Source organism: Mercenaria mercenaria, chromosome 7 (assembly GCF_021730395.1).
Source record: "Mercenaria mercenaria strain notata chromosome 7, MADL_Memer_1, whole genome shotgun sequence".
NCBI lineage: Eukaryota > Metazoa > Mollusca > Bivalvia > Venerida > Veneridae > Mercenaria > Mercenaria mercenaria.
Genome location: NC_069367.1, coordinates 50700480 through 50727496, shown reverse-complemented (window position 1 = coordinate 50727496; position 27017 = coordinate 50700480). Strand labels below are relative to the sequence as shown.

The window sequence follows — 27017 nt, the reverse complement described above, 5'->3', positions numbered from 1 at the left end:
AGAGGTAAAATCACCAGAGTGAGAACCTATAGGAAAAGTCGCTTAATAATTTTCCCTATAGGTACGTTTGCAAGCCAATGTTTACTTAAATTGCTTTACTGTCTGGGCACAAAGTGCAACGGTGAACATCTAGCATCTTTGGATGCCCGTTGTGTTTCATTTATCGTGCATCTTGGTACTTCCTCATCGTTTAGCTTGAAGGTATCATATAGAGTCTACATTGCTGAATAGACATGTATCCAACTTGATTAGAAAAATGGTCTTGATAACATCTGAGCTAAGTTTGAAACTCAGTCATTTCGGATGAACAACTACGTAACCTGACTGAATATGACAATAATCTTGTGTGCACAAGATTGAATACGTCTCTGTCTCATCGGTTATCTTTTTAAGTTATTTTAGCTTATACAGATACTTTCAGAAAACAAATATACAAAAGTTTCAGGTAAAGTAATGAACTAATGAACACGCCTGAAAAATTAACTACAATAATGATAATGATAATTTTGTAGAATAATAGAAAGTTTCTGTACAGTTTACTGTTAAGTTATGTGTTGAAATAGGAAAGGTGGAAACTCCACAGGTCGTTCAACACGACAAAAAGGAAAATGTTGCAGGCTCGGTTTGATCGAGGCTGTTCATGGACCGTAGTGGCAATGTATGCTACCGTCCACGCCCTCTAGACCCAGGTAGAGCAGAACATTTACATATGCTACTAGAACAAAAAAAAACAATTTAGAGACATCCGCAAATGTGTTCATACGACGTTGCACATGGAACCTTCAATGATACACTAGCGTGTACTTCCGTGAAAAACGGCGTATGGTCTCCAGTTAAAATAATTGGTTTGCCCTAAACGAGAACACAAAGGGCAGAATTAAACAAAACTGGAATTTAGAAAGAGGAACTGAGGTTATGTAGCCTTCATATCACAGGAGTTGCCAAAAGACAAAATTAAAAAGTAGGCACCATATCCGATGGGTGATTTTACAATACCCAAAGCTATAAAAGCGGGAGCGTTAGAACCACACAGGCCGAAATGTTTAAGCTGAGAAACTAAACAGTACCAATAACACAACATAAAAGTCGTGTTACACGATCTGAGAAGATCGAAATACAGTAGCCCTAATTAAGTTCAAACTTTGTCAGAAATGGACCAAAGATGTCTTTATTTAACAAATTTTCTTTTTGTCTTTTTTTTAAAGTTTACCTATAACCATTCAATTAATTTTCTCGTCTGTGATATCGGTTTCTTCTTTACTGTGTCTTGGAGGAATTGATATCTTCATGCAAACTGCCAAACATTCGAATAGTTTATGCAAAACATAAAAAGAAAACTGATTAACGTTGCTGACGAATAAGTTCGAAATCAGACAGTGAATAGTCGGCATGCTTTACCTCTGTTACTGGTAATTGGAAATATTTTACATGTTTGACAAATTACAAAAATGCTGACTTCACAATGTTTTACTCTTTATAGTTGGTTGTGTATTTAAATATCACGTTATCGCTGGTGGAATAATATTTACATATCCTAATAAAACATATCAGAACTAGTATGAGCTTCTCGTGCAGCATATCTTCCTTGTACAATCGTTTCGAATCTCAGTTTTTGGGTGTGTTCTTCTTTTCTTTCCTTTTTCTTCACGCCATACATATTTACTCCAAATGTTTACCCATATATAATAAATATACTCATTAGGGAAGTCTTCCGGGTACAATTTTTTGGTATCTATTTATCTGTCTATAGTTTGATCACGTGACGAATATGACATTGAATGTTTTTGCAAAAGTTATGAAGATTAACTTTCATAACAGATTTCGCGTTCATAAATAGATGACTGTCTTCTGTGCCCGGAAAATAGAAAGTATCTAAATGGATCGTGTTTGTTTGATAGCTGCAATTGTGAGTTTATTCTTTATTGATTATGATTTTTTTAATTTTACACGACATTGGTAATACCTTCTCTGCATCTGTTTCATTAAAATTAACATTCTTTGAAAATATGAAAACACGACATATTCAAAGTTTACAAATTATTTATGCAAAATTAGAGAACGAATTAATGACGTAGAGGTAAGTTATTTTGAAGTTTAAAGTTCTTGTTTTCAAGTATTTATTATTTTTTAATTGCTTTACGAAACTTAAAAAGTTAAAGTTACTCTTGATATCGATTCCAAAAATAATTGACATATGCACGATTTTACCGCGATACCGGCTCGCATTACCGTATCAATGGAAAACTGTTGTGATACAATTTCATGCCAAATTCAAGTTCTCTTACCAATGTTTGTACATACATGTCAAGCCTTATCTGAGGGTATTGTAGGATCTGTTTCTCAAAATTATTTGTGACTGATACATAATACAGAGTACAACAAAAGAACAAATTCTTAACTTTTATGTACAAATGCTTGTCTGCATAAATGAGTTGTTCTATCAAATTTTAAGAACACAAAACAGTGACGGTGTGCCTAGCTTAAAATGTTTTTTCTCCACATTTTAAAAATGAAAGGGAAATATTAAGCTTAAACATGGTAAGATTTTTATGCATCAAAATATGTAAATTTCTATTGTTATGTACAAATAGATTCAACAAATTTTGTGTCAAATACTTAAGTGAAAACATAAGAATTTATATTTAATAAACTGTTACATTTGAATTATTTATTGAACGATTTAAACAGTTATCGTCTGATATACCAATGTCCGGATTTTACGGGGGCGTTTATATGGGCACGAATTTAAACAAGGTGTTAGTTTGAACGGGTTAAAACATAAAATCATTTGAACGATAAGCCTTGGTATTCCAGGAGTTTAAGAGAGGCGGTCGGAAAAATCCCGGAAATTTTACTTTTTCTCACAAACTCTTCATTTGTTCTCTCAAAAATTGTTTAGACCTACTGAGTTACAGATTTACAGCTAAAATCGAAGCCGCCCTGGTGTCATATTTGTTTCCAACGAACTTTCCTTCCGTTCTGGAAACAAATTGTCACTTGAAGGAATTTGATTTGATTTGGGTTTTACGGCGCACCAACACAGTATAGGTTATATGGCGCCAAACAGGACTACATATTTTGATTTCACATCTCATTTACATCGAAATAAAAACATGAGGTATGGAATCAAAAGTCACTTGAAGGAGTTGATAATCTCTACTGTAAATGAGGCAGTATGAGAGGGAGCATTATTGTGCAAAAGAATGACATTTTTCTGGGCTAGCCTGGGACGCATTTTTCCAAGTGTTCTTTAAGTGTTTTCAAAATTACTTCTGAATAGTATCAAGCTGTCACAGTTTAATCTTTTGGCATGAAATGAGTCAGTCTTATTCCATAAGAATAAAAAAAAGACATAACATGGCCAGCAGAGACAGACATCTTAAAATTCTTGGGAGATGGGAAACCAGCACGTTTCCACTGCTTTGACAGATTCAGCATAATGAGTCCAAATTTCATCCCTATAATGACAATGCATTTCAAAACATTTATTTATTTTACAGTTAAAATGCCAAAATGTTCTTTCTTCATGGTCACCTTGGATGTCTTGTTGCCTTCTGTAAGCAGTTTCTGCACCATCCTAGCAATACCTAATTTTGCGTGTACAATCTGGTGTACCGACGCTTTACCGATCCTAAACTGAATTGCTCCTCTTACAATGTCACACTGTAATCTTTGTTGAAAAAAAACCCAACATTCGCCACCACTATAGGAGTCTCTGCCTCAGCGGGCCTCCTTGGTCTAGGCTTGTCTCCCACGCTTGCTCCGTCCTTCCTAAACATTGGCTTTCGAAAAAAAAACTCTTAAACAAAATTTTTATTGAAGATCTCTGTTTCTCCAGCAGCTTAGAGTCCATAACAGCCCTAACAAATACCTTGATTAAATGCTCAAAACAGATAATATACACTTCTCATTGAAAATAAATTAACCGATTTATAGGCGACAAAATTTAGTTTTCGCTAATGTTAGGTTTTACGTAATGAATTGTAACTAAAATACAAAATTCATGTTGTTACTATCTCATCTATCTTAAATATATATGTAGCGTAACTAACCGCAGTGTAGATATCATTTTCTGAAAAAGAGTTATTTGAGCTGAGAAAAAAATAATCCTGGGTAAATCATCTGAAAACTAGAAATGTGTCCATGGGACAAAGATGCCCCCACTACATGACACAGGAAACAGATCAACTAACTCATTTCTCTTCCTAATGACTGTAGGTAAAATAATTTCGGAGCTACGCGCGATAAAACATTAAAATGACAACATTTTCCTAGGTCAGGGGCCATAACACTTAAGCAACTGAATGAATCCGGACGCGAAACCCCAGGTGCACAATTGCACATGCTGACCAACATTCCTGTAAACTTTGGTGACTCTAGGTCAAATACTTTTGGAGCTATGCGCAACACAACATTAAAATGATCAAATTTAACTAAGTCAGGGGCCATAACTCTTACACAACTGAATGAATCCTCCTGTAAACTTTGGTGACTCTAGGTCAAATACTTTTGGAGCTAGGCGTGACAAAACATTATAATGACAAATTTTAAACTAAGTCAGGGGCAATAACTCCTACACCACTGAAAGAATCCGGACGCGAAAACCCAGGTGCACAACTGCACATGCTGACCAACATTCCTGTAAACTTTGGTGACTCCAGGTCAAATACTTTTGGAGCTAGGCGTGACACAACATTAAAAAGACCAACTTTTAACTAAGTCAGGGGCCATAACTCCTACACGACTGAATGAATCCAGACGCAAAACCCCAGGTGCACAACTACACATGCTGACCAATATTCCTGTAAAGTTTTGTGACTCTACGTAAATAACTTTTGGAGCTAGGCGCGACACAACATTCTCGGAAGGACGGACGGACGGACAAGGGCAAATCTATATGTCCCCCCACCCCCACCCCCAAAGTGGGGGCATAAAAATGGAGACAACTCCGCTAAAACCTCGGTGGCGATGTACATAATATCTCATGCAAAGCATGCAATTTATACCTCTAGGCAAAAAAATAGTAGCAATTACTGTAAAGATCAGTACTTTGAAAAGAAAAATATGTGAAGATCAAATCATTTAATGCCCTAGGGAAAAAGGTTACATTTTTATGGTAAAATTTGTCCAAAAAAACAGACGATTTTTAAATGTTAAAACCCAACAGGATTTCACAAGGTAAAATTTGTTGAGAAGGCTGTTGCTGGAAAGAGAATGATCTCTGTTACCCGTATATATGCGTAAAAGTATAGGGAAAATATCTAGAAATTTGAGAAAATCAATGAAAACAAGTTCAGGACTGTTAGATGCATGACTGTGTAACATGTATAACAGGTAAAATAGATATCTTATTTTTCTATTGCACTGGTATGCACATGTACAGGATTATGATTACAAAATGGTGTTTACTCAACAAAATGTCACTCTATAAACAGATTGTTTCCCTTAGGTAAAGAGTCCCTATAATGTGTGTAAGTAGTTGTACGTGGAAAGACAGGAGCATGAAAAGTCCTGATATTTTCCGAACGCCGCTCGTTATTACTCGATTTCATTGTAACGACTTCTAGGTCATTTAAACTACCAGAAATAATGTCAGAACCTTAAACTTATTCAAACATAAAGTTTTACTGATGATTTCTAATCTTCATGTACTTATGCAATACAGGAAAAAGTCCTTAAAAGAAATCCAAGCCAACTTCCTTTGTATTTGAATTACACAAAGTATTGCAAATTCATTCTAAATAAAATCAGTTAAACGAAACATCATTATCATCTCTTTATTTATTAACATGCATGCATTATATTATAAATCAGTTTAAGAAACAGTTTATAAATAATTACTGTAACTGTTTATGAATTTCGAGCAAATATTGATGTTATAAAGTAACCCACCCATCTGCAGTAACACTTTGAATACATTTTTGTTTGACAAATCCCCTTTGAAAGACTCTTTGTTTTGTTTCTGCCTTAGATATACATGTTTGGTGTTAATCTCCTTTTAACACCAATGCCGACGAGTTTCTTTAGAAATATGTGGTTAGAAATTCTATAATCTGAATTTTGATACCTTTATCTTGAATTTTGGCAACCTTACGCTTTTTGACAAACATGGTAAAATACCAAACGAGGTCAACCAATACCTGCTAGAAATCTTAAAATATCTGTTTTTCTGATATTCAAAGCCAACATTCATGCTAAAGTATACCAGTAGTAGAATGCAGTATATAGTCCACAGTAACGGCCACAATACTGTCATACTACTTTTTCCATCAAAACGTTTATGTTAAGATATAGTCAACCTGACCGGTCTATTCATGATAACGACTACCATTATAAATACTCATCAGGTGTGGTTTTGAAGCCAGAGTGGTATCACAAATAAAAATTAATTTACGTCCGATAGGCGTAATGAAAAATACAAATTGTAAAGTACTTATTTGCTGTTTATATCAATAAAAATCCACTTTAGAAAGTAAACATGTATCATCAAACCGTTCGTTCAAATATACACCAACCTTGAGGACAAATGTAAAAGCGCAACAAAAACATTTTAGTCGATTTCTTTAAACTGTAAACACCCGAGTTATTAATCGGTCCAAACCTGTATAAGACGATAAAATCAGGTATATGTCATGATAAAAATCAGGTAACTGTATGGTCTTGGAACATCAAATTAAAATTACTAATGTGCAAAACCTTAATACGTTAACGCCTAAGTAATAAATGAACCACCATATCCAATGGGCGTCTTTCACTAAAATAGTTAGATCTTTAGATACTAACTTTTTATTAAGAAAATTCTCATTAAATGAATTTAGCTTGGCTAAATATAACAAAAAATAATATAACTGTGTTTGTAGGTCTATATTAAGGCCACACCAAATTGATAAGTTGTTCATCGGATTTTTTTCTGAAAAAATTGAGACGGCGAGCGAAAAAATAATTTAAATATTTGTTTAGGTTTTTGAGAAAATCAGGAGCGAGCGAAGAGCGAAGAAATATATTTATCTTCATTTGGTTCTCGGCTGACTAATAAAAACCTTAAAATAGAATGCGTAGCCCTTTTAAATTATAAAGCAAGTCCCCAGGGATTGAGAAAATCTGACCTGCAGACGCACAACAAAGCGAACTCGTGAAAAAAAAATGCATCAACAGTGTCATACAGTACACTGTAATCAAATAATGCATGCTTCTGAAAATGTTGTTAGAAAATATGTAATAAACAACAATGTATAACCTTACACCATACTTATCACATACATATGTGACTTGAATATTTACTGCTATGAAAATGTAGCATTCTTAGCTGACTTTACAAAGTTTTTGATACATCAAATATTAAGTTTTATATAATGACCAATAGCTCTGTACTTTCAAAGCTTCTGACTATTATGCCCCTTTTACTGGCAAAGCTCTGATTCAGAAAAGTCGGGCTTGATGTCTTATTGTACAGCTCTTTTTCTAACTTTAAACTTTCATAACATATTAAATTTGTTGAAACAAAGTCTCAATTAAAGTCTGAAATGGAGATTAACGTGCATTAGCATTAACATTAGTCAACTAAATGATTGGAAAATTTGGAAATCAAAACGGTTCTGAAAACAACTCATAATGTAAATTCCTTACCCCACCAACTTTCGTATGCAAATGCTGATCATTTGGACAGGAAAAACAGAAAACAGATAAGTGACATGCATCAATAAGTATTTACCCTTACCAAAATAATGTAGATTGATGTTATCAAATAAATTAGTAAGCTTTTCTTCATCCAGTTTTCAATGAAATAAATCGATTTTTTTAGCATGTAATTTGGTAAACATTTGAAGAAAATGGCGTAACTGCATAAAGGGGAAACAACTTTAACGCAACTAAATAAAAGTGTTATGATTTATTATAGACCATGTGTGCGTAGTATGTATTTATTTTGATTAAAATCCATTTGAGAACATTCTAGGACTAGAATTAAAAGCATTTATACAAATTTACGTCCGTAAAAAGTAGCGCACCAAAAAATTTTGGATTGATTTTTTTCAATGGGGCGAGCGCAAGCAAAAAACAAACAAAAATATTGTTTTGTGTTTCTGAAAATATACGAGCGTCAAATCCGATGAACAACTTTTTAATCTGGTGAGGCCTAACAATTAAATTATATGTATAACAGTTATTTTTAAAACAACTTACAGTTTTTAATGGTAACACACATTTATACTTTGCTTATGGTTTAGGAGTATATCATCAAAACACGGAAATATTTGATAAATGAACAACATCTTAGCCAAAAATCTACCCATACAATTTTCACCGTACTGTCCCATATGACTGGATAATAAAAATGTTTTCAAAAATTGTCCCTCTTTTAAAGTAATGCCATTTCTTTTGAAATGAAAACAAACAATTGCTGAAAACTACGTTCAAGCTTGTTATGTGAAATTTCAGCACGGGGACATTATTGAAAATGCACCAAAGGAAAGATGTGCAACGATCTTTAGTTTTTAAAGGCGTTGAATTGTCCGAGAGTGTAGAATTCAGTGTATATATATCATTAAATTGACAATTGTTTTGTAGAGTAATATACCTGCTTTATTTCATTATCCGAAATCAAAACCAACAGAAAATGTGCAACAATCTCAATTTTAATTCAGTATACTATATATTTGAATAAACATTGATATAGTTAAAATAAAGTAATTAAAAGCATCTGTGGCTTATTCTAATGTATTGGGGTATTGTGGCCACTCAAGGTTTAACGGGTAACTAGCTAAACAATCAATCCGGTCGGGTAACCAGCCAAATTGTACGGAATAAATCAGCCGACCAAAAGAAGACCATGCGAGTTCTCTAAATTCTAACCGGTGACTAGCTACATTTAATTATTTACAGAGAAACAACTTGTAACGTGGCACAACTTCCATCAATGCTACGGTTCACTACGACGGACAAAATGACAGACGAGTGGTGTCTTCCATTACTCTACGGGTGACCATAGTAATAATGAAAAATATCAAACGTGTCACCAAACCAGACACAGCACTGTAGTGACTAGCATCCGCAGATATGACTCCTTCATTATCCTACGGGTAACCATAGTTACAATGAAAATCTAATCGGGTAACCAGTTAGAGTCGCAACGCAACGCAAAGTACTGTAGTGATTAGCACCAGCCAGGCTATGTATCACTTGAGCAAGGCTATATAGAGCTAGACATGGCTCTAACGCAACGCTATAAAGATATTACCAGAGTACTAGGGCAATACCTTTTGTATACTCAATGCCACACAAGTTGACTATAAAATGCTCTGACCCTAGTCCCACGATTCACACTGGTAACTCGCGAGAGCCGGAAACCAGGTCCCGAGTTAAATACAGTTTGAACAAAGTACATACTTGAATGTTAATTAAACTGAAACTAATATAAAATTGCTAAATTATGCTACGCCTAGTCAACTTCTGATCGGCAGAATTTTTCCTCGCCACAATAAATTTCATTGAAATTTATCCCCCGAAAATTCTGAAGAGAAACTATACTAAATACAAATTACATTCACGGACACAGAAGGACAGACAGCTCTTTCATAATTTGCTAATCTTGTAACTAATTATTAATACATGTTTCTCAAAATAGCGTCTTTAATGAAGTCTAAATAAAACTCTAGGCCAACTAAATTTAAATGTACTCCGTCGGGACGATAAAATGCCGTTTTTGAGTCAATCTCTGTTGTAATTATGTCTGAATTTCCTGATTCTGAAACGATTTTACGACCGATTCTATTCAGACGTTTCCGTTTGGCATCCATAGGAGCATTCCCCCCTCTCGAACCTGACCAGATTTGTCTTGGTAAAATATCTAGCCATATAATTATCGTGTTTGGAAATGCATCTCTGAGATAAATTATCTCTTGCCTTATGATATTTCCAATTTCCGGAGTTTTAATTGTAAGTAAGTCGTTACCACCTAAATTGACGATGATAATTCTAGGCGGTGTAGACAGAAGAACCTGAGTCTCTATGTGTTGTCTAAGTCCGCTCCAACCCAAACCTCTCTTACCCCACCATGCAATTGACAGTCCTGTAATATTCAGGTTAGGTTTTCCAGCGGCTGTAGCATGTGACCCCGCCCAATACGGGATTGAATCGCCAAGAATCCAAACATCTAAATATAAAAGTAACGGTATTGACATTTTTCTATACCCGATTGCTTATATACTCTTACTTAAAAGTCAACGTATATATGTTTTATAGCAGTCTGATGACCAGCGGCCCAGTTTCATTATAATTTCGGACGGATAACCCTGAGCAGCCAGGTCCGTCGCTCTGCCAATTCTGAAACTATGTGACCTGAAATGTCCAGAATTGTAACGTGTTTTACCTATAGCCAAAGATAACACGCTAGAAAATTGAGATCTAGTCACAACAGCGCCGTTTTTATGGCAAAAAAGGAGAGTTTGATGTTTAGGACGTATTTTCAAAAACTCCGTAAGTTTTAAAACCGGACAGATACCAATATTTTGCCTGGGTAATTTAATAACGGCTGGTTTTCCTTTTTGGTTTGTTTTATAATGACGAAGTTGTATTACCACATACTGATTATTTTGATAAAAACAAATATCGTTAATGAGTACTGTGTGATTTAATTGGAAAGAGCGTGTTGCTGTCAACTCACTGACCCGAAAAAGGCCAAAATAAGCTAAAGTAAATAAAGCTGAGAAAAGTAGGGTTTCATACGCATCATAACAAACAGTCGGTAGTTTATTGCAGATTTCTACCAAAATATTCATAGTTATCGGCGCCCATTTATCATAGGTTGACCTACTTCTATGACAACCTTCTAAAATTTTTCTTAGTAAGAAATTATCATTTAGACTATAATAACCATTAATTTTATGGAAATAATTTATGCCCGCCAAATATGTTGTAATAGACCTTGGTGAAAGTCCCTTTTCGAAACAGAAGGATAAAAACAGAATAATATGTACTAATGGAATCGGCCATAACACGGCGAGATTGTAATTATTCCTAAATTTCTCAAACATATTTAATGCGGTATTGTATGCCAGCGATGAGTTTGGTGCTAAAGACGAGTAGACTAGTTGTCTTGCTCTACACTGAAGACGTTCCACAGAAAATAGGGTACCAGGCTGGGTTCGAGGTCCGCTTCTGAATCGTGTCAACTGTGAACGAGATAAGCAATCACAGATGGTATTCTCATGACCTGGGACATGAACTGTTTTAATCCAAATATTCAGCTGAAGACAACGTAACGTTATCAACCTTATAAGACACATAACCCTATCGGCTTTGGATGATAATTTATTTAAGATGTGAACGACTGCAGTGTTGTCACAGTTAAATTTAATCTTTTTGTTTGCTAGCTGAGGACCCCAGACAAATAATGATACCATGATTGGAAACAATTCGAGCACCGTAATGTCCGAAGTAATACCTAGCCTATGCCATTCAGTCGGCCATTTTGCATGACACCAGGGACCTTGGAAATAAATTCCAAACCCTAAATATTCGCCGCCTGCACTATCGGAGAACAGTTGTACGTCAGCATTTGAAACCCAATATCTGTCGTGGAACAATGATAGGCCATTAAAATCCTTTAGAAATGTAAGCCACATGTCCAAGTCCAATCTAATTTCCTTTTTAAGACGAAGACGGTGAAAGGGTTTTGAAAGGCCGCAGATTGAGTCTATTAAACGGCGAGAAAAAGGCCCTATAGCACGACAGCAAAAGTTAAGAGAACCAATGAGTGATTGCATCTTTTTTAAAGTAGTTTTTTTATGAGATAGCATCTCATTGATTTTCTGTATTACCTCTTGAATTTTGGTTAAAGGTATTCTTACCGTCATATTTTTAGAGTCGAGTTCTAAACCTAAAAATATCAAAATTTCTGTAAGGCCCTCAGTTTTCTCTTCCGCTAAAGGGACGCCAAGTTCAGACATAACTTCACAGAAAATTTGTAAAGCCCGAGTACACGCTTCTGTATTTTTCTCAGCACCCAGAAAATCATCCAAAAAGTGTATTAATCCGCCCGCTTTCAATTTTCTTTTAACACAAAACTCTAAAAATCTAGAAAATCTTTCAAAAGTTATACAACTTATAGAAGCACCGAATGGTAGGGCTTTGTCAAAATAGAATTTATCCTCAAAACAAAAACCGAGTAGTTCAAAATCTGCTGGTTTTATAGGTATTAATCTATAAGCGTTGCGAATGTCCGCTTTAAACATTTTACAATTTTGTCCTAATTCTTGAACCAGTCTAACGGCTTCATCAAAGCTTGTGTATTGAACCGAGCATAATGCGGGGTCAATAAAGTCATTCACTGATTCGCCTGGCGGATAGGATAAATGATGAATCATCCTAAATTCACCTGGTGTTTTCTTTGGGACAAGGCCGAATGGTGACACAATTAAATTTGGTAATGGGCGTTGTGTAAATAGACCGACTACCCTACTAGCAGCGATTTCCGTATTTATTTTGGATTTTATTAAGTCGGGATTAGAACAGTGAATTTTAAATTTTTGGAGTGTCTGGGTGCACGTGGCCCTGTGTATTGAATAGGAAATCCGTGCATGAAACCATCCAGTAAAAATTCGTACTCCTGTTTGTCATAAAATTGTAAGTATTTTTTCAATGATAAAATTTTAATTGGCGACTCCGCTAAATTGTATATATCTAAATTAGATTGATTTTCTTGGCTAGGCGTTTCCCTTTCAGTTTCTTTTTGGGGGCCTAAAGGTGCCCCGCCTATTGAACGGTCTCCCACGAAAAAGTTTACTATATGTAGATTGAGATTGGGCTTGCGTTAAGGCAGGCGCGCCCGATCTTGTGCACTTAACGTCTGGATGGGGACCTTGACATTTAGAACATGTGTGGCTGAATCTGCAATTAGGCCAAGTGCAATTGCCAGCATTAAAATCGTTGCACGAGTACCTATGTAAAATTGTTGGGGTTCTCGAAACTGGCCTCAATTGCATACAACGCCACCATAAATCATTATTGATTTTTGACCAGGATGACGGTGAGACAGCTTGACGTAAGCGAAATTGCTCGTCATACTCCCGCCAGCTCAAAGACCCCTGTCTCATCGCGGCTTCCCTAATATTGTACATATAATGTAATAATTCGTACACTTTATCCGCGTGATTTGAAAGGTAAACTGTTGCATAAATTAAAAAGGCATTAGTCCATTTCTCTATGTCATTAATTTTTTCCTTGCATTCTTTTTGCGAAGTTTGAATCTGCATATCTGCATTTAACCTTAAAACTGAACCGTTACAATATTCAGACAACTCAACCGCTCCTTTGAGCATTAAAGCCAGATTGACATACGAGCCGTTGCAAATTTGTTGTTTTAACGAGGTTGGTAAATGCACTGCAATATCGTCGTCGGCTATCCGTACCGGCGGTAAGCAAACATTGTCAAAATTATTGGCGCTTGCGTTGTTAAAAAGTGGAGCATTATGTACATTCACGCCACTGTTTGAAGCATCCCTAAAATAACTATGCCCTGGTGCACTTGCGTTTCTGCCAGCTGGCATTTCTAGCAGGCTGTCTTGCGTTGCCTAGCGATTCCTGTCTTGCCATTTCTGCCGGTTCTTGCCTGACGTTTCTAGCCGGTTGGCGCCTAACATTGCCGGCGGGCTCTTGTCTTGCCCGTTCCGCAGGCTGTTGTCTGGCTTTTCTGGCGGGTTGGCGCCTAACATTGCCGGCGGGTTCCTGTCTTCCGGCGGGCTCATGTCTAGCCCTTCTCTCTCTGCCACGTGGCATCTTCGTATATATGCGGCTATATGATGATGCTAAACTGGCGATGCTTCAAACAGTCAAAGTCAAAATCTAACAAGCGTTGTTTCGTAAGTTGTGAAAGTTTACCGACTGAGAATATTGCACGAGTTTCTGCGTTATATATGTTCATATTTTGCGCTTGGTTCCCGAACAAATCTGGTTTATAAATATGTTTCGCTTATAATAAACCTGGAACCAAAACCAGTTTTGCTTCACAAAGCTTACTAAAAACATATATGATCATACATGTATAGATATAGATAGGTATGGATACAGGATGACAAACTGACCTAAGTATAGATACGCGATGACAAACTGACAATTTCGTAAAAATAAAAGCAATTATTTCAAAGATAAAATAATTGATATTATTTGTTACAGTAGTTCAATTTTCATATAAAACAACCCTTTCTTTCTAGGATTGGGTGTTGTTCGTTTTTTCCTCAAACTGTTAACTAGACATGTATTAGATGTGTACTATTTTAAACAGAACACACAGTACCGTTTACACACACAAACATATAAAAGTTTTGGTTTGGTTTCGCCTTGCTACAACATACATGATGATATGACGCCTGTTTCGTCTGCTTCATAAGATATAGTAATAAGGGTTATACAGATGTAGACATAATCCAAAAGTAACAAAAGTGGAGTTCTAGTACTTATTTTTTTTTTTTATTTATTTATAATTCTTATCTAATTTAGTATTTATTTTTAGTGTTCTGTTTCCATATTAGAGAATACTCTCCTGCGTGCGCGAACTGTATTATTAACAAGATGTCTGCCCTTGTGGATTGTATGAGCAACTGCACCACAGTATCGGCAGTATTTTTCTCTATTTAACCAAATGATGCTCACATTGTTCCTGCACGAAAATTGTTAATGCTCAACTAATTGGCGTTACTCTTACCCTTCTAAATTTCTATAATAGATTTGTCCATCCTGTAATTGGACAGTACCATAAACTGTTAAAAGGGGTGCGAACCAAAAACGATACCGCCTGAATGGTGACCAGTGCAAGACATGATGAGACTGCACGGATATGCAGACTGGTCATGATTTGCACTGGTGACAAAGACAGAATCAACCGTGTCCCGCATGATAAGGGTTACGTGTCTGTACCCGAATTTGATATTGAGATTCTCATACCGTGTTTCGGTATGGCTATCACTGTTCTTCCCATGAAGTTGATTAAGATCGATAATATTAAGAAAATACAATCCGACTGCGCGATATACGATGCTAACACGCGAAAACACTATGTGAAACGCATCGAAATGCTTCAAGCAGAATAATAGCAGAAGGCGACGTCTCCAGGCCGTAGGGATGATAGTACAAAATAAGTGGCAACACCTCTATGTGATTTTAACATCGCATTAATGCTCTTTTAAGTAAAGACTGGCATCTATGAAATTGACACTAAAACAATAGTTAAATAAGCATTTAGATTAACGCCTACCAATGAATCCCTTGTATCAATCGACGGGTCTGTGACCATTCTTTCAAATAACATCAGTCCTGACAACTGACATTCTTTAGAATTCTGACGAGAAATTAATAACTATCAAGTGTCTATGCTTTCGCATCGCGTTCTTTTCGCGTCGTATTGCAATTTTACCGGATAATTTAAAAAGTAAACACTTCATGTGTTTGGTTCTTGCATACTGCATCTACCCACAATGTACTACATCTTTTTATAATGTATGCAGTTTCAATAGCATGCCTTCAGCATTCAAAGCGGCCTCTGTCATTGCATGGAGTTATAACAGAATCCTTTCAACGTTTTAGATTCCTGCTCCGGCAAAGAGTGTTATGAGCAAACTTATAAAGTAATCCAAGGATAATCAAGGAAGGTTATATTTCTGGCGCACCCTGTACTTTCCCTCGGTATCTTCCATTATTCCAGTCGGTTAGGTTAAAATAATATCCCGACAGCGCTTTTATTTATGACTTGGATAAGTATATTTAATAAAGGGAATTTGATCTTAAACAGTAAATTAATTTGTAGTTTTGGAGTTATAACTAGATCAGTTGAGATAAATTACAAAATATGTAAAGTTACAGTTGTAGTTCTTCACAATATCCTCAATCGCTTTATTTGCCTTCTATATGGAATTCTGCCACATACAATTGTTATAGGCTAATCATTCAAATAGAGACCATTAGAAAAGTAAGCCATGTAGAGTTATGTTTCATGTACGCTGCATTTCTCCTCAACAGTTTGTCTCATTGCTGGAAGATTTAACAAAATATTTTCAATGGTTTCGGAATAACGCTAATGACTAAAGTGTTATGACCAGTCAGGAAGGGAGATTACTGAAACAGTAATCAAAGAAGATTTAAGGTTCTTATTCAGTACACTTTTGCTATTGTGAAAAGTTTTAACAATATCTCTTCAAAAGGTTTGAAGTCATTCTCTGTACAAAAGCGCTATAATAAAATCACAGAAAAAGTAAACAAGTTAGAGCTATGGTTCATCTGCACAGCATTTTCTCTTAAAATGACCTTTTATCATTGCCTAAAGTTTTAGAAAACACTCTAACACGTATATTATTCTGAAAACAAAGTCCAACGAACGCACACGAGGACGACCATTACTATATCCCCTTCGCCTTTTGGTGGGGTTGGGATGATAAAAAGGATATGCCGTGGTCACCCGGGAGAGGTCTACACTAACAGCGATCTCCTTTTTTTCTGTTTCATTGTCATCTGTAGAGAAAAGGAGGACCGTTGATGTTATATTTTTCTTTGTCAGTGTCAAAGTGTGTGAGCTATATTTTCGCACCTTGAATTGTGAAACCGCATGAGTTCTAGTATACATTTTGGATGCTTGAAAAGTGTTGATTTAAGATCATTTTTATCACTAAATACTTTTTAGCTGTTCTGTAAATAATCCTATCGTCAGATAGTCCGATAAATAAGTGTATATTTCGTATGAATCTATATTGCCACTTGTTTGTATGATAATTATCTTAACGAGTATACTTTATTTACCATTTAGTGATGTTTCCCTCTCGCACTTTACATTTAAACCGGATAATTCACCAAACAAAGATCTGAGACAGCAATTGTCACCATTGTCCTAAAACTTACTAAGGTACTCAGTGGATTTCATCGTTTCTCAAATTGTTACCAATTAATTTGTATATCTGCCACGTGAGCTACAGTGGCATTAGTAGTTCTGAAGAACAACATGTCTTGTAGTAATAAATGTTTTACAAAGTGTTCAGCTGGTTACTCAACGTTAATCGTAAAATCATTTTGCATGTTGTAGGTATTCCTTGGTACATGTTTTGGGACTGCAGAGGCAAAATGTGTGAAAAGATCATGCAATCCTGAAGATGATAAGGTATGCTCATAAGTATAGTATTGAAGGTCTCTTTTACCATTTTTTATTTGAAAACAAAAAAAAAATCTAGTGAAATGTTGACCTATATACAGTGAGCGTAACTTTCTACTGTTCATGTAACACTGTTACCTATTGCAACATCACTTTTTTTTAACATACGGTACAAGTTATACATTTTGTCGAAAATGTAACAGGGACAGGCTACTATATATTATGTTACACGCAACGTTCTGGTAAAAGTTTGTTACCTATCTATTTCTGTCTCCAGAAGGATTTCGATATAAATTTTACAAAGAAATAACTTCAACAAGTTGATACATACAGAATGTTTAGAACTTTAAAATATAAAATCGGTACTCAGTGAGATTAACAAAGGTAAAAGAATGACTCTGGTCCGACAATTATTTAAATTTTCATTCGGATTCATTCTGTTTATAATATTTCCTTCGAAACTGTCAATGAAATTAACTTTGTTATAATTTAAAATGGTATGAAATCCAACAAATCTATTTTTGCTCAGAAACCCCAAAAGAGTCGTCTGTCTGTAGAAGCAGAGTTTCTGTCCGTATTTCCAAATAATCAAGACGCCTTTACTGTCCATTGCATGATAAAATTATGTTCCACAGGCTGAGAAAAGGGACCAACGACATAACATTATAATTATGTTACTTGCCAATGAAACGATAAGTACATTAGTATATTAGTAGTAATCTTTATTAAAGTTTCATCAATGTACATAATTGTACAAAGTATATACAAATATAACAATTCAGCATAAGTGCATTGCCACACCTATACGGAGTTATAAGAGACTACAGTATTAAAACGTATAATAATATATGAAGCTGAAACATCAATTATCTAAAGAGCTGAAAATATCTTTGCTAAAGGTTTATTAAAAACTGCCGCAAAAAATGTGTAAGAAACTGAAAATAGTTATAAATGCACGCTAGTGAAGGAAGTCTTTATGTCGCTTCAAATAGTTTTCACTTCCAGAAAGAAAAGAGAGTGTGATACCCTGTTATTACAAGTAGTGTATATAAAAATGTAGTGTTGTTACGCTGCAATTTGTTTTATTGAAGTTTTATTTTCATTTTGCAGCCATGTCCAGACTGTTATTTCTGCAAACAGGATTACTACGGAAATTATTTCTGCTTATGGGGTAATGCATATGATATTTTTTACATTTTTTAACACTTGTAAATACATTTTTACGGTATAATTATTTCACAGCAGTTGTAGTACAAAATGCTCTGTGCGTTACAAGTGATTGGGAGGTCATACGTACAACAAAAGACTATGTGGTATCTATCAGAGGGTCATATCTATGAAAATTACTTGATAAAATATATCGATTTGTGTGTATTTCGTCTGATCACTTATTAAATAAGTAAAACACATTTAATGTTGCAGCACAGTACAGGGAAACAGAACGGATTTGCCATGCTATGCACAATAGCGTATATATAGAGGATATTACTTGAGTGTCATTTCATATTGAATTTATTAAACGAGTTGACTAAAATGATAAAATACGAGGATCTGCCGAGAATTTTATCACTTTTATTCAACGGATTTAATAAATTCAATGTGGAAAATCACAAATTTTATATTCTTTTTAACACATGTAAGCTTTTCCTGTTGAAACATAAAAAATCTACTTTTTTAACTGTTATAAACAAGTCAATTTGATCAACGTCTTCTATATTGTAAACGACGTCGACGTCAAAGCTTTATTCTAACACGTAGCCGGGGAGCCAAGGCATGAAAAAATGGATTTACCTGTCCGGTCATGCTATAGTCAGTTTCTATACAAATTATGAAAGTACAACGTCTCGCGGATCAGAAAAATTGGGCCTGCAAAACAAAAGCTCTTGCAAAATTTGAGAATATCAAGGGGAGATAACTCTGTATATTTGCAGTATTTTAAGATTCAAATCGTGTTTTTACTAACAAAACATGGCACCATGTTTCTAAAATCAGTTCAAATATATATCTTTTAACATTGCTTTTACGCATAAGGCTTATGCTTGAAAAATACGCAAAATGTACTCATTTTATATACATTTTATTATAAGATTTGGCACCTAAAATACCAGAGAATAAAATAAAAATATTTAACCTAAAATTTACAGTAAGAAGAAGTAACCTTTAAAATGGTCTTATTTCTCAAAGTCATTTATTAATACCGCTGCGAAACAGTCTGTTAGAACAGAAAATCATCTAGATACTCTAGTTCAGGTTTGGTGAAGAAATACACAAATCCGGGGTATTTTATGTACCCCACCCACTTTATATAAGGCAAAAAATATATAATAAAAATATTCGACCAACAACCAAGAAGATATATTCTTTTTATCACGTATACAATATAATCTATATTTTTGACCATATAAAGCTGGATGCGGGGTATTTAAAAGATTTTAAACAGAAAAATGGGGTAGGAAAACATATGTATTTTACAACCGATAATTAGAATAAACAACCCGTTATTAAATAAGAGCAACACTAATGAAAGGCGATGAAACTTTTTCATGCAAACTATTCATTTAGAAAGTAATTTATTTAAATACTCTTTCGTGCAATCTAGTTCGGTTTTGGCTAAGAAATACACTAATACGGGGTATTTTATGTATCCAACCCACTTTATATAATGCAAAAAATGTATAATAAAAAATATTCGACCAACAACTAAGAAGATATATTTTTTTTATCACGTATACAATATAATCTATATTTTTGACCATATAAAGCTGGATGAGGGGTATTTAAAATATTTTGAATAGAAAAAGGGGGTAGGAAAACATATGTATTTTACAACCAATAATTTGAATTAACAACCCGTTATTAAATAAGAGCAACATTAATTAAAGGCGATGAAACCTTTACTTACAAACTGTTCAGTTAGAAAGTACTTTAATTAAATACTCTTTCGTGCAATCTACTCCAGGCGTGGCTAAGAAATACGCAAAACCGGGTATTTTATGTACCCCACCCACTTTATATAATGCAAAAAAATGTATAATAAAATATTCGACCAACAACCAAGAAGATTTATTCTTTTTATCACATATACAATATAATTTATATTTATGACAATTTAAAGATGGATGAGGGGTATTTAAAAGATTTTGAATAGAAAAAGGGGTTAGGAAAACCTATGTATTCTACAACCGATAATTAGAACAAACAACCCGTTATTTACCATTTAATAAATACAAACATCAATAATAAAAGGCGACGAAATCTTTACTTGCTAACTGTTCATTTGAAAGTAAATAATTTAAATACTCTTTTGTGCAATTTTGTCAAAATTGTGAAATTGTAGGGGTATGAACATTGCCCCACCCATCTAAAACTATGTATAAAATGTGATTGATCGATCAAATACAGTTTTTACAAATTAACAAAGTATAAATGCTTGCTTCGGGGTTGTTTTTACCTTTCTCATGATAAACAGATTGATGGAATGTAGTTCTGATATGTTGAATGTAATGTAGAGTAGAAATTTGACATAATTTGTAACTTTAATGTTTATAAAATGAGACATTTTGAATAATCTTTACTATTCAGAAGATTTTAAAACTAATTTATGTAATGATAATTCATTATATCACTATTCAAGAAATTTTACAAATCGTACAAAAAAGTCGTAATTATATCCCCCAAACATATATAATTCAAATAGATTCTGTCAGAGTTTTAGCTCACCTGTCACGTAGTGACACAAGGGAAGCTTTTGTGATCGCCTTCGTCCGTCCATACGTTTGTGAACACGGTAGAAACCACATTTTACTATTGATTTTAATCAAACTTGCGCGCAACTTGTATAAGAGCTAGGAGACGAGAGAGGAAATCTACTGGCCACCAGGAACAAAAAAAAAAAAAAAAAAAAAAAAAAAAAGAAGTCAATGCAACTTTTCAAGGTTATGCATTGGAATGCAGAAGGACTCCTCAATAAGAAAATGAATTAGGGAACATATTGTTTGATAAGGACATTCAGGTCTGCTGCATGGAAGAGATTCACCTTAGCGAGGATAAATCCTTCAATGTTAAGAGGCCACCAGTGCTTCCGTTGTGACAGGTTGGGTAGGAGCAAGGGAGGAATCCTAACACTGATGAGAAACAACATAGCAACTTGTACTGGTATAAAATCTCGCTTTAAAAACTGGCCAAATCTCATAATAGGTTCCAGAGTTAGGGTCCCTTAAAGAGCCAAAAGTTTCTGTTTTGGCTTGTGAACAGAGTAGAGACCACATTGATTTTAATCAAACTTGCATATATATTCTATTGGCATAATATCTCGGTTCTTGTAAAAAAACTGGCGAGATTCCATAATGTGTTCTAGAGTGGTGGCCCCTTAAAGGGCCAAAATTTGTCATGTTGGCTTTTGTAGCCACACAGGCACTTCACTTATAGTTTGATTTGAAACAAACTTGCGAAATATCTTTAACAGCAATAAATCTTGCATTCCATGATGACTTCATCAGATCAAATCATAGGTTCCAGAATAACGACCCCTATTTGAACTCCGAAAGTCCCAAAATTTGTTAATTGTTACATTATGAACACGCTAGAAATGACATTTTACGTTTGACTTTAACCACACTTACGACTTAAGTCACGATACGATCTCGGTTCAGTTCGAAAACTGATTTGATTGACCTTTTAGCCATAAAGAGGTTTCATTTATGCTTTGATCTGACACAAACTTGCAAACTTGATAATATTTAGACCAAGTTTGAAACTGGATTATGTGGGGTCAAAAACTAGGTTACCAGGTCAAATAAAAGGAAAAGCTTGATAGCACCGTAGAGGCCACATTAATGGCGCTATCTTCATGAAATTTGGTCAGAATGTTTGTCTTGATGATTCCTATGCCACGTTAGAAACTGGGTCATATGTGATTAAAAACTAGGTCACCCGCTAAAATCAAACGAAAAGTCTGTTAACATTCTTGAGGTCGCATTAATTACCATATCTTCATAAAACTTGGTCAAAATATTTATCTTGATGATCCCTAGGCCAAATGTAACAGGAGAACGATATACATGACCCTGTTTTCTCAGAAAATGCTAGTATAAATCTTAGATAATCTAAATTATAAACTTATTGAATGGCTTGTTTGTCATTACTTAAAAATTACCGAGTATATTGCTCTATGTCTGGATGACAAACAACAAATAGTTTTGATTATTGATAGGCAAGAACTTCGATTAGTGTTTCTATACATGACATTAGAATTAAACTTTTGTTGTATTTTTTCACGAATTGAACAACAAGGTGCCATGAACCAAGTATTTATACAGAGTCATATCATTTTAGATAACATTTACTGGTTTGGCACTAAAGGCTATAATAGTAATTAGAATTTTATTTATATGCGGTCCATCTGGAGCACAATTTTAGTTACACATTCCTGCAGTACTAACGACAAATAGTTACATCTGTACGTGCAATTTAAGTAGACATTAACACAATACTTCATAATATCATGCGTAACTATTTTTCCGATCTGTATATAGAAATACTTGTATCAGCTACACCACAAAAATGATTTTATCTCGTACTATAACTTGCACTGGCAGTGTAAATGGTAATGCGTTATATTGTTTTAACTTTAAATATGTGATTTTAGACTGCAACAGTTCAGTATGTCTTTTTCGCAACTTATACACTAGTATTAATCAAATTCATCTAATTCTGTGTCAAATAGACTGTGTTTTATTCTGCGACACTTTAGAGGCATAGCATTACACCAGCAGGATACAGTGTATTTTATATTAGATTTGGCGCAGATACAATATCTTAAGCATTTTCCATTCGTGCCTTTCCAGAATAAAGTCTGGTTTCCGCTCAATGACGTTAAAAATCAGCTATCATTGAATTTAAAAGAATTATTTTCTGCGGTCAGTAAATGAGCAATATTGTTTTGCGACAATTGATCAAGGAAAAAGGTCACAATTACCTAGTTCAAGTCTAATATGATTACCACTTAGTAAATAAGGAACGTTTTGTCTGTCGATCCCCTTAAAATGTAATGTTTGTAGTCTGTAGAAGACACCTGCTGTTAATAAGGTCAATGTTATAAAGTCAGAACTTACACTCCCCTTTGCCTTCAACAAACCATCATGGGGGCATATGTTTTTTACAAACACCCCTTCTTTATATCATATTTTATATAATTTCCGATAAGTTGAGCCGCACCATGAGGAAACAAACGTAGTGTATTTGTGACCAGTATAGATCCAGAAAACAAACATAGTGCATTTGCGACCAACATCGATCCAGACCAGCCAAAAAGAATATCTCTCCTTGATTGATGGTCGAATATTTCTATTAAACATTTTTTTTTGTATTATATAAAGTGGGTGGGGTACATAAAATACCACGGATTTGCGCTTTTTGTCGCCAACCCTAAACTAGATTGCACGAAAGAGTATTAAAATGAATTTCTTTTCAGATGAATAGTTTGTAGGTAAAGGTTTCATTCCTTTCATTAGTCTTGCTCGTATTTATCAAATGGTAAATAACAGGTTGTTAACTAATTATCGGTTGTAAAAGACATCATTTTCATATCCTATTTTCTATTAAAATCTTTTAAATACCCCTCATCCATCTTTAAATTGTCAAGAATATGCATTTCATTGTATGCGTGATAAAAAGTATCTATCTCCTTTATTTTGGTCGAATATTTTTATTATGATTTTTTTTTGCATTATACAATTATATAAAGTGGGTGGGGTACCCCCTTTTTCTACTTAAAATCTTTTAAATACCCATCATCCAGCTTTATATGGTCAAAAACATAAATTATATTGTATGCATGATAAAAAGAAAATATCTCATTGATTTTTTGTCAAATATTACTATTATATATTTTTTTTGCATTATATATAGTGGGTGGGGTACATAAAATACCCAGGATTTGCGTATTTTCTAGCCAAACCTGAACTAGATTGCATTATAGCGTATCTAAATAAATTACTTTCCAAATAAATAGTTTGCAAGTCAAGGTTTTTTCGACTTCCATTAGTGTTGCTCTTATTTAATAACGGGTTGTTTATTCTAATTATCGGTTGTAAAATACATATGTTTTCCTACCCCCTTTTTCTGTTTAAAATCTTTTAAATACCCCTCATCCAGCTTTATATGGTCAAAAATATAGATTATATTGTATACGTGATAAAAAAGATAATCTTCTTGGTTGTTGGTCGAGTATTTTTATTATACATTTTTTGCATTATATAAAGTGGGTGGGGTAAATAAATACCCGGATTTGCGTATTTCTTAGCCAAACCTGAACTAGAGTATCTAGATGATTTTGTGTTCTAACAGACTGTTTCGCAGCGGTATTAATTAATGACTTTGAGAAATAAGACCATTTTAAAGGTTACTTCTTCTTACTGTAACTTTTAGGTTAAATATTTTTATTTTATTCTCTGGTATTTTAGGTGCCAAATCTTATAATAAAATGTACATAAAATGAGTACATTTTGCGTACTTTTCAACCATAAGCCTTATGCGTAAAAGCAATGTTGAAATATATATATTTGAACTGATTTTAGAAACATGATGCCATGTTTTGTTAGCAAAAAAGCGTTTTGAATCTTAAAAAGCTGCAAATATGCAAAGTTATCTCCCCTTAATATTCTCAAATTTTGCAAGAGCTTTTGTTTTGCAGGCCCGATTGTTCTGATCCGCGAGACTTTGCACTTTCATAATATATATAGAAACTGACTATAGCATGACCGGACAGGTAAATCCTGTTTCTAGGCACTTTTCGCACTTTTGGCTCCCTGGCTACACGGTCCGATTCAATTTCATATGAAACAAAAGAAGGCTGCAACTGAGAATTATTATACAACAATTCACTGTTCTTACGTCACAATTTTTACGTCAAAGCGTCAAACGGCATAGCGGCGCGCTGAAAAAGAAACCGATTGAAAACGTGAATATATTTAATAAATGCCAATAAAGATGTACTTTAAAGTCCTTAGTAATGTGTTAGAATCGAAATAACATATCGCATTTAGTGATTTGTTCTTGAATAAAATCATTGTTTGTCGTTCAGATGTGTATTAAAAATCCGTAATGACATTATATTGTATTGTAAGATGGAGGTATATAATAAAAGGGTTATTATAACAGTAGCTAGATCTGGCTGTCGTTGATTTTGGCAGGTCGGATCACACTCGGCACTTGAGCGACTTGGCAAAATTCTCTCGAGCCGAATACAGCATCCCAGACCAAGGTACTATTATAATAACCTTATCATATTTACGTTGAAACATACTGCACGAACCAAACATTGTTTCGGTTTGGCCCGTTCCTGTCGATAATCGAAAGACACCGTCAGGTAACACGGAAGAGATATTTGTTTTTAATTGTCCTCGTACCTCAACAGGAGTTTGCATAACATAAAACAGCGTATTTTCTAGGAATGCTTTTTATACCCTGGTTATAGTTGTTTAGACTTATGGTTACTTTAGAACTGAATATTTCCGTACAGTGCACTATTTATAACCTTCTTATATGTATTACTGCAAGGCGGAATGTAACTTCGTCTTATAAAATACTCGAACTTAATACATCTTCGGATTTTGGAAAGGCTGGAATGCTCTTCCGGGCATATAGAAAATCAAAATGGCTAAATATGGCTCAATGTATCTAACACCTTAAACGACATTAGTAAAATGACGTGATAAATATATGACACCTTGACTCTGATACAACAACGCTTTATTCTGATGTTAAGAATTAGACTAAAATGTTACGTTAGCAATATCTGTCGTCTAATGCAGCAGTCATGTCTCAGCAAGATTTCAGGTTGAGCCACACCATGAGAATACCAACATAGTGCGTTTTCGACCAGCATGGATCCGGACCAATCTGCGCATCCGCGCAGCCTGGTCAGGATCCATGCTGTTCGCTTACAGTTTCTCTAATTGCAATAGGCTTTGAAAGCGAACAGCATGGATCCTGGCCAGACTGCGCGGATGCACAGGTTGGTCTGGATCCATGCTGGTAGCAAACGTACTTTGTTGGTTTTCTCATGGTGCGGGTCAAATATACATTGTACTTCATTTAACCTTTATAAACGAAAGCGCGTGCTTTTTTGTTTTAAACAATTGAGATAATATCCACTGTATTATAATTTAATTTTTTTTGTTGTTGTTGTTTTTATCGTATTTGTTGTTATTTTTTATTTGTATTCTTTCTTTTTTCATTCGTTTTATTTTGACAATGAGTTTTTATGATATGGCTTTGTATGTAGACGTTTGACTAAGAGTATGTGTCTTCTTGTACATTGTATAACTGTTCATGGTTTCTATTTCTTCTTTTTGTACAGTAAACGAAGGGAATGTTGTAGATTTGGATGGTAAGTATGCTAAATTTACAAACTTCATCAACGCGCTTGTATTTTTATCTTCGCCGACATACACAAAGTTCTGTATCCGTTTGTTTAGCGTCAGTGAAGCCTTAAATAGCACACATCGACCAAGCAGTGATTTTACATGAAACTGTATTTCAATATATTAAATACGCCGATTGATACCTTCTAAGGATTTCAAATCAAAAGGTTTAGCAAGTTGACATTTAAGAAGAGCTGCTGTCTTCCTAGGACCAGCCCATATTATTCAATGTTTTACTGTACAGTTGTTTGATTTGGTGTAAAGATAGGGCTTTTCAATATAAAAATTCCATCGATGCCAGAAATAATAGTTAATGGCATTTACTTCTAAGCATAGTACTGAGTTAATAAGGATTGATCAATCTGTTGGCGATGGTTCCTTTTTATAGCTGTTGACAGTTCAACCTCAGTCAGTTTCTTGACCTGGGAACACCTTGATATTCCTCGAATCAAGAAGATGCATCG

The 27017-nt window shown here is 34.6% G+C and overlaps 1 protein-coding gene across 1 annotated transcript in view; it reads left to right on the top strand.

The window, feature by feature from the left end:
- Positions 1 to 1820: 1820 nt before the first annotated feature.
- LOC123554225 (uncharacterized) overlaps positions 1821 to 27017 on the top strand; it is a 51387-nt gene continuing 26190 nt past the window's right edge. The window contains exons 1-4 of the mRNA XM_053548384.1: positions 1821 to 1906; positions 17063 to 17137; positions 18239 to 18299; positions 26490 to 26519. Coding sequence (XP_053404359.1) covers positions 1877 to 1906; positions 17063 to 17137; positions 18239 to 18299; positions 26490 to 26519 — 196 coding nt within the window. The 5' untranslated portion in view covers positions 1821 to 1876. The remainder of the gene's footprint in view (positions 1907 to 17062; positions 17138 to 18238; positions 18300 to 26489; positions 26520 to 27017) is intronic.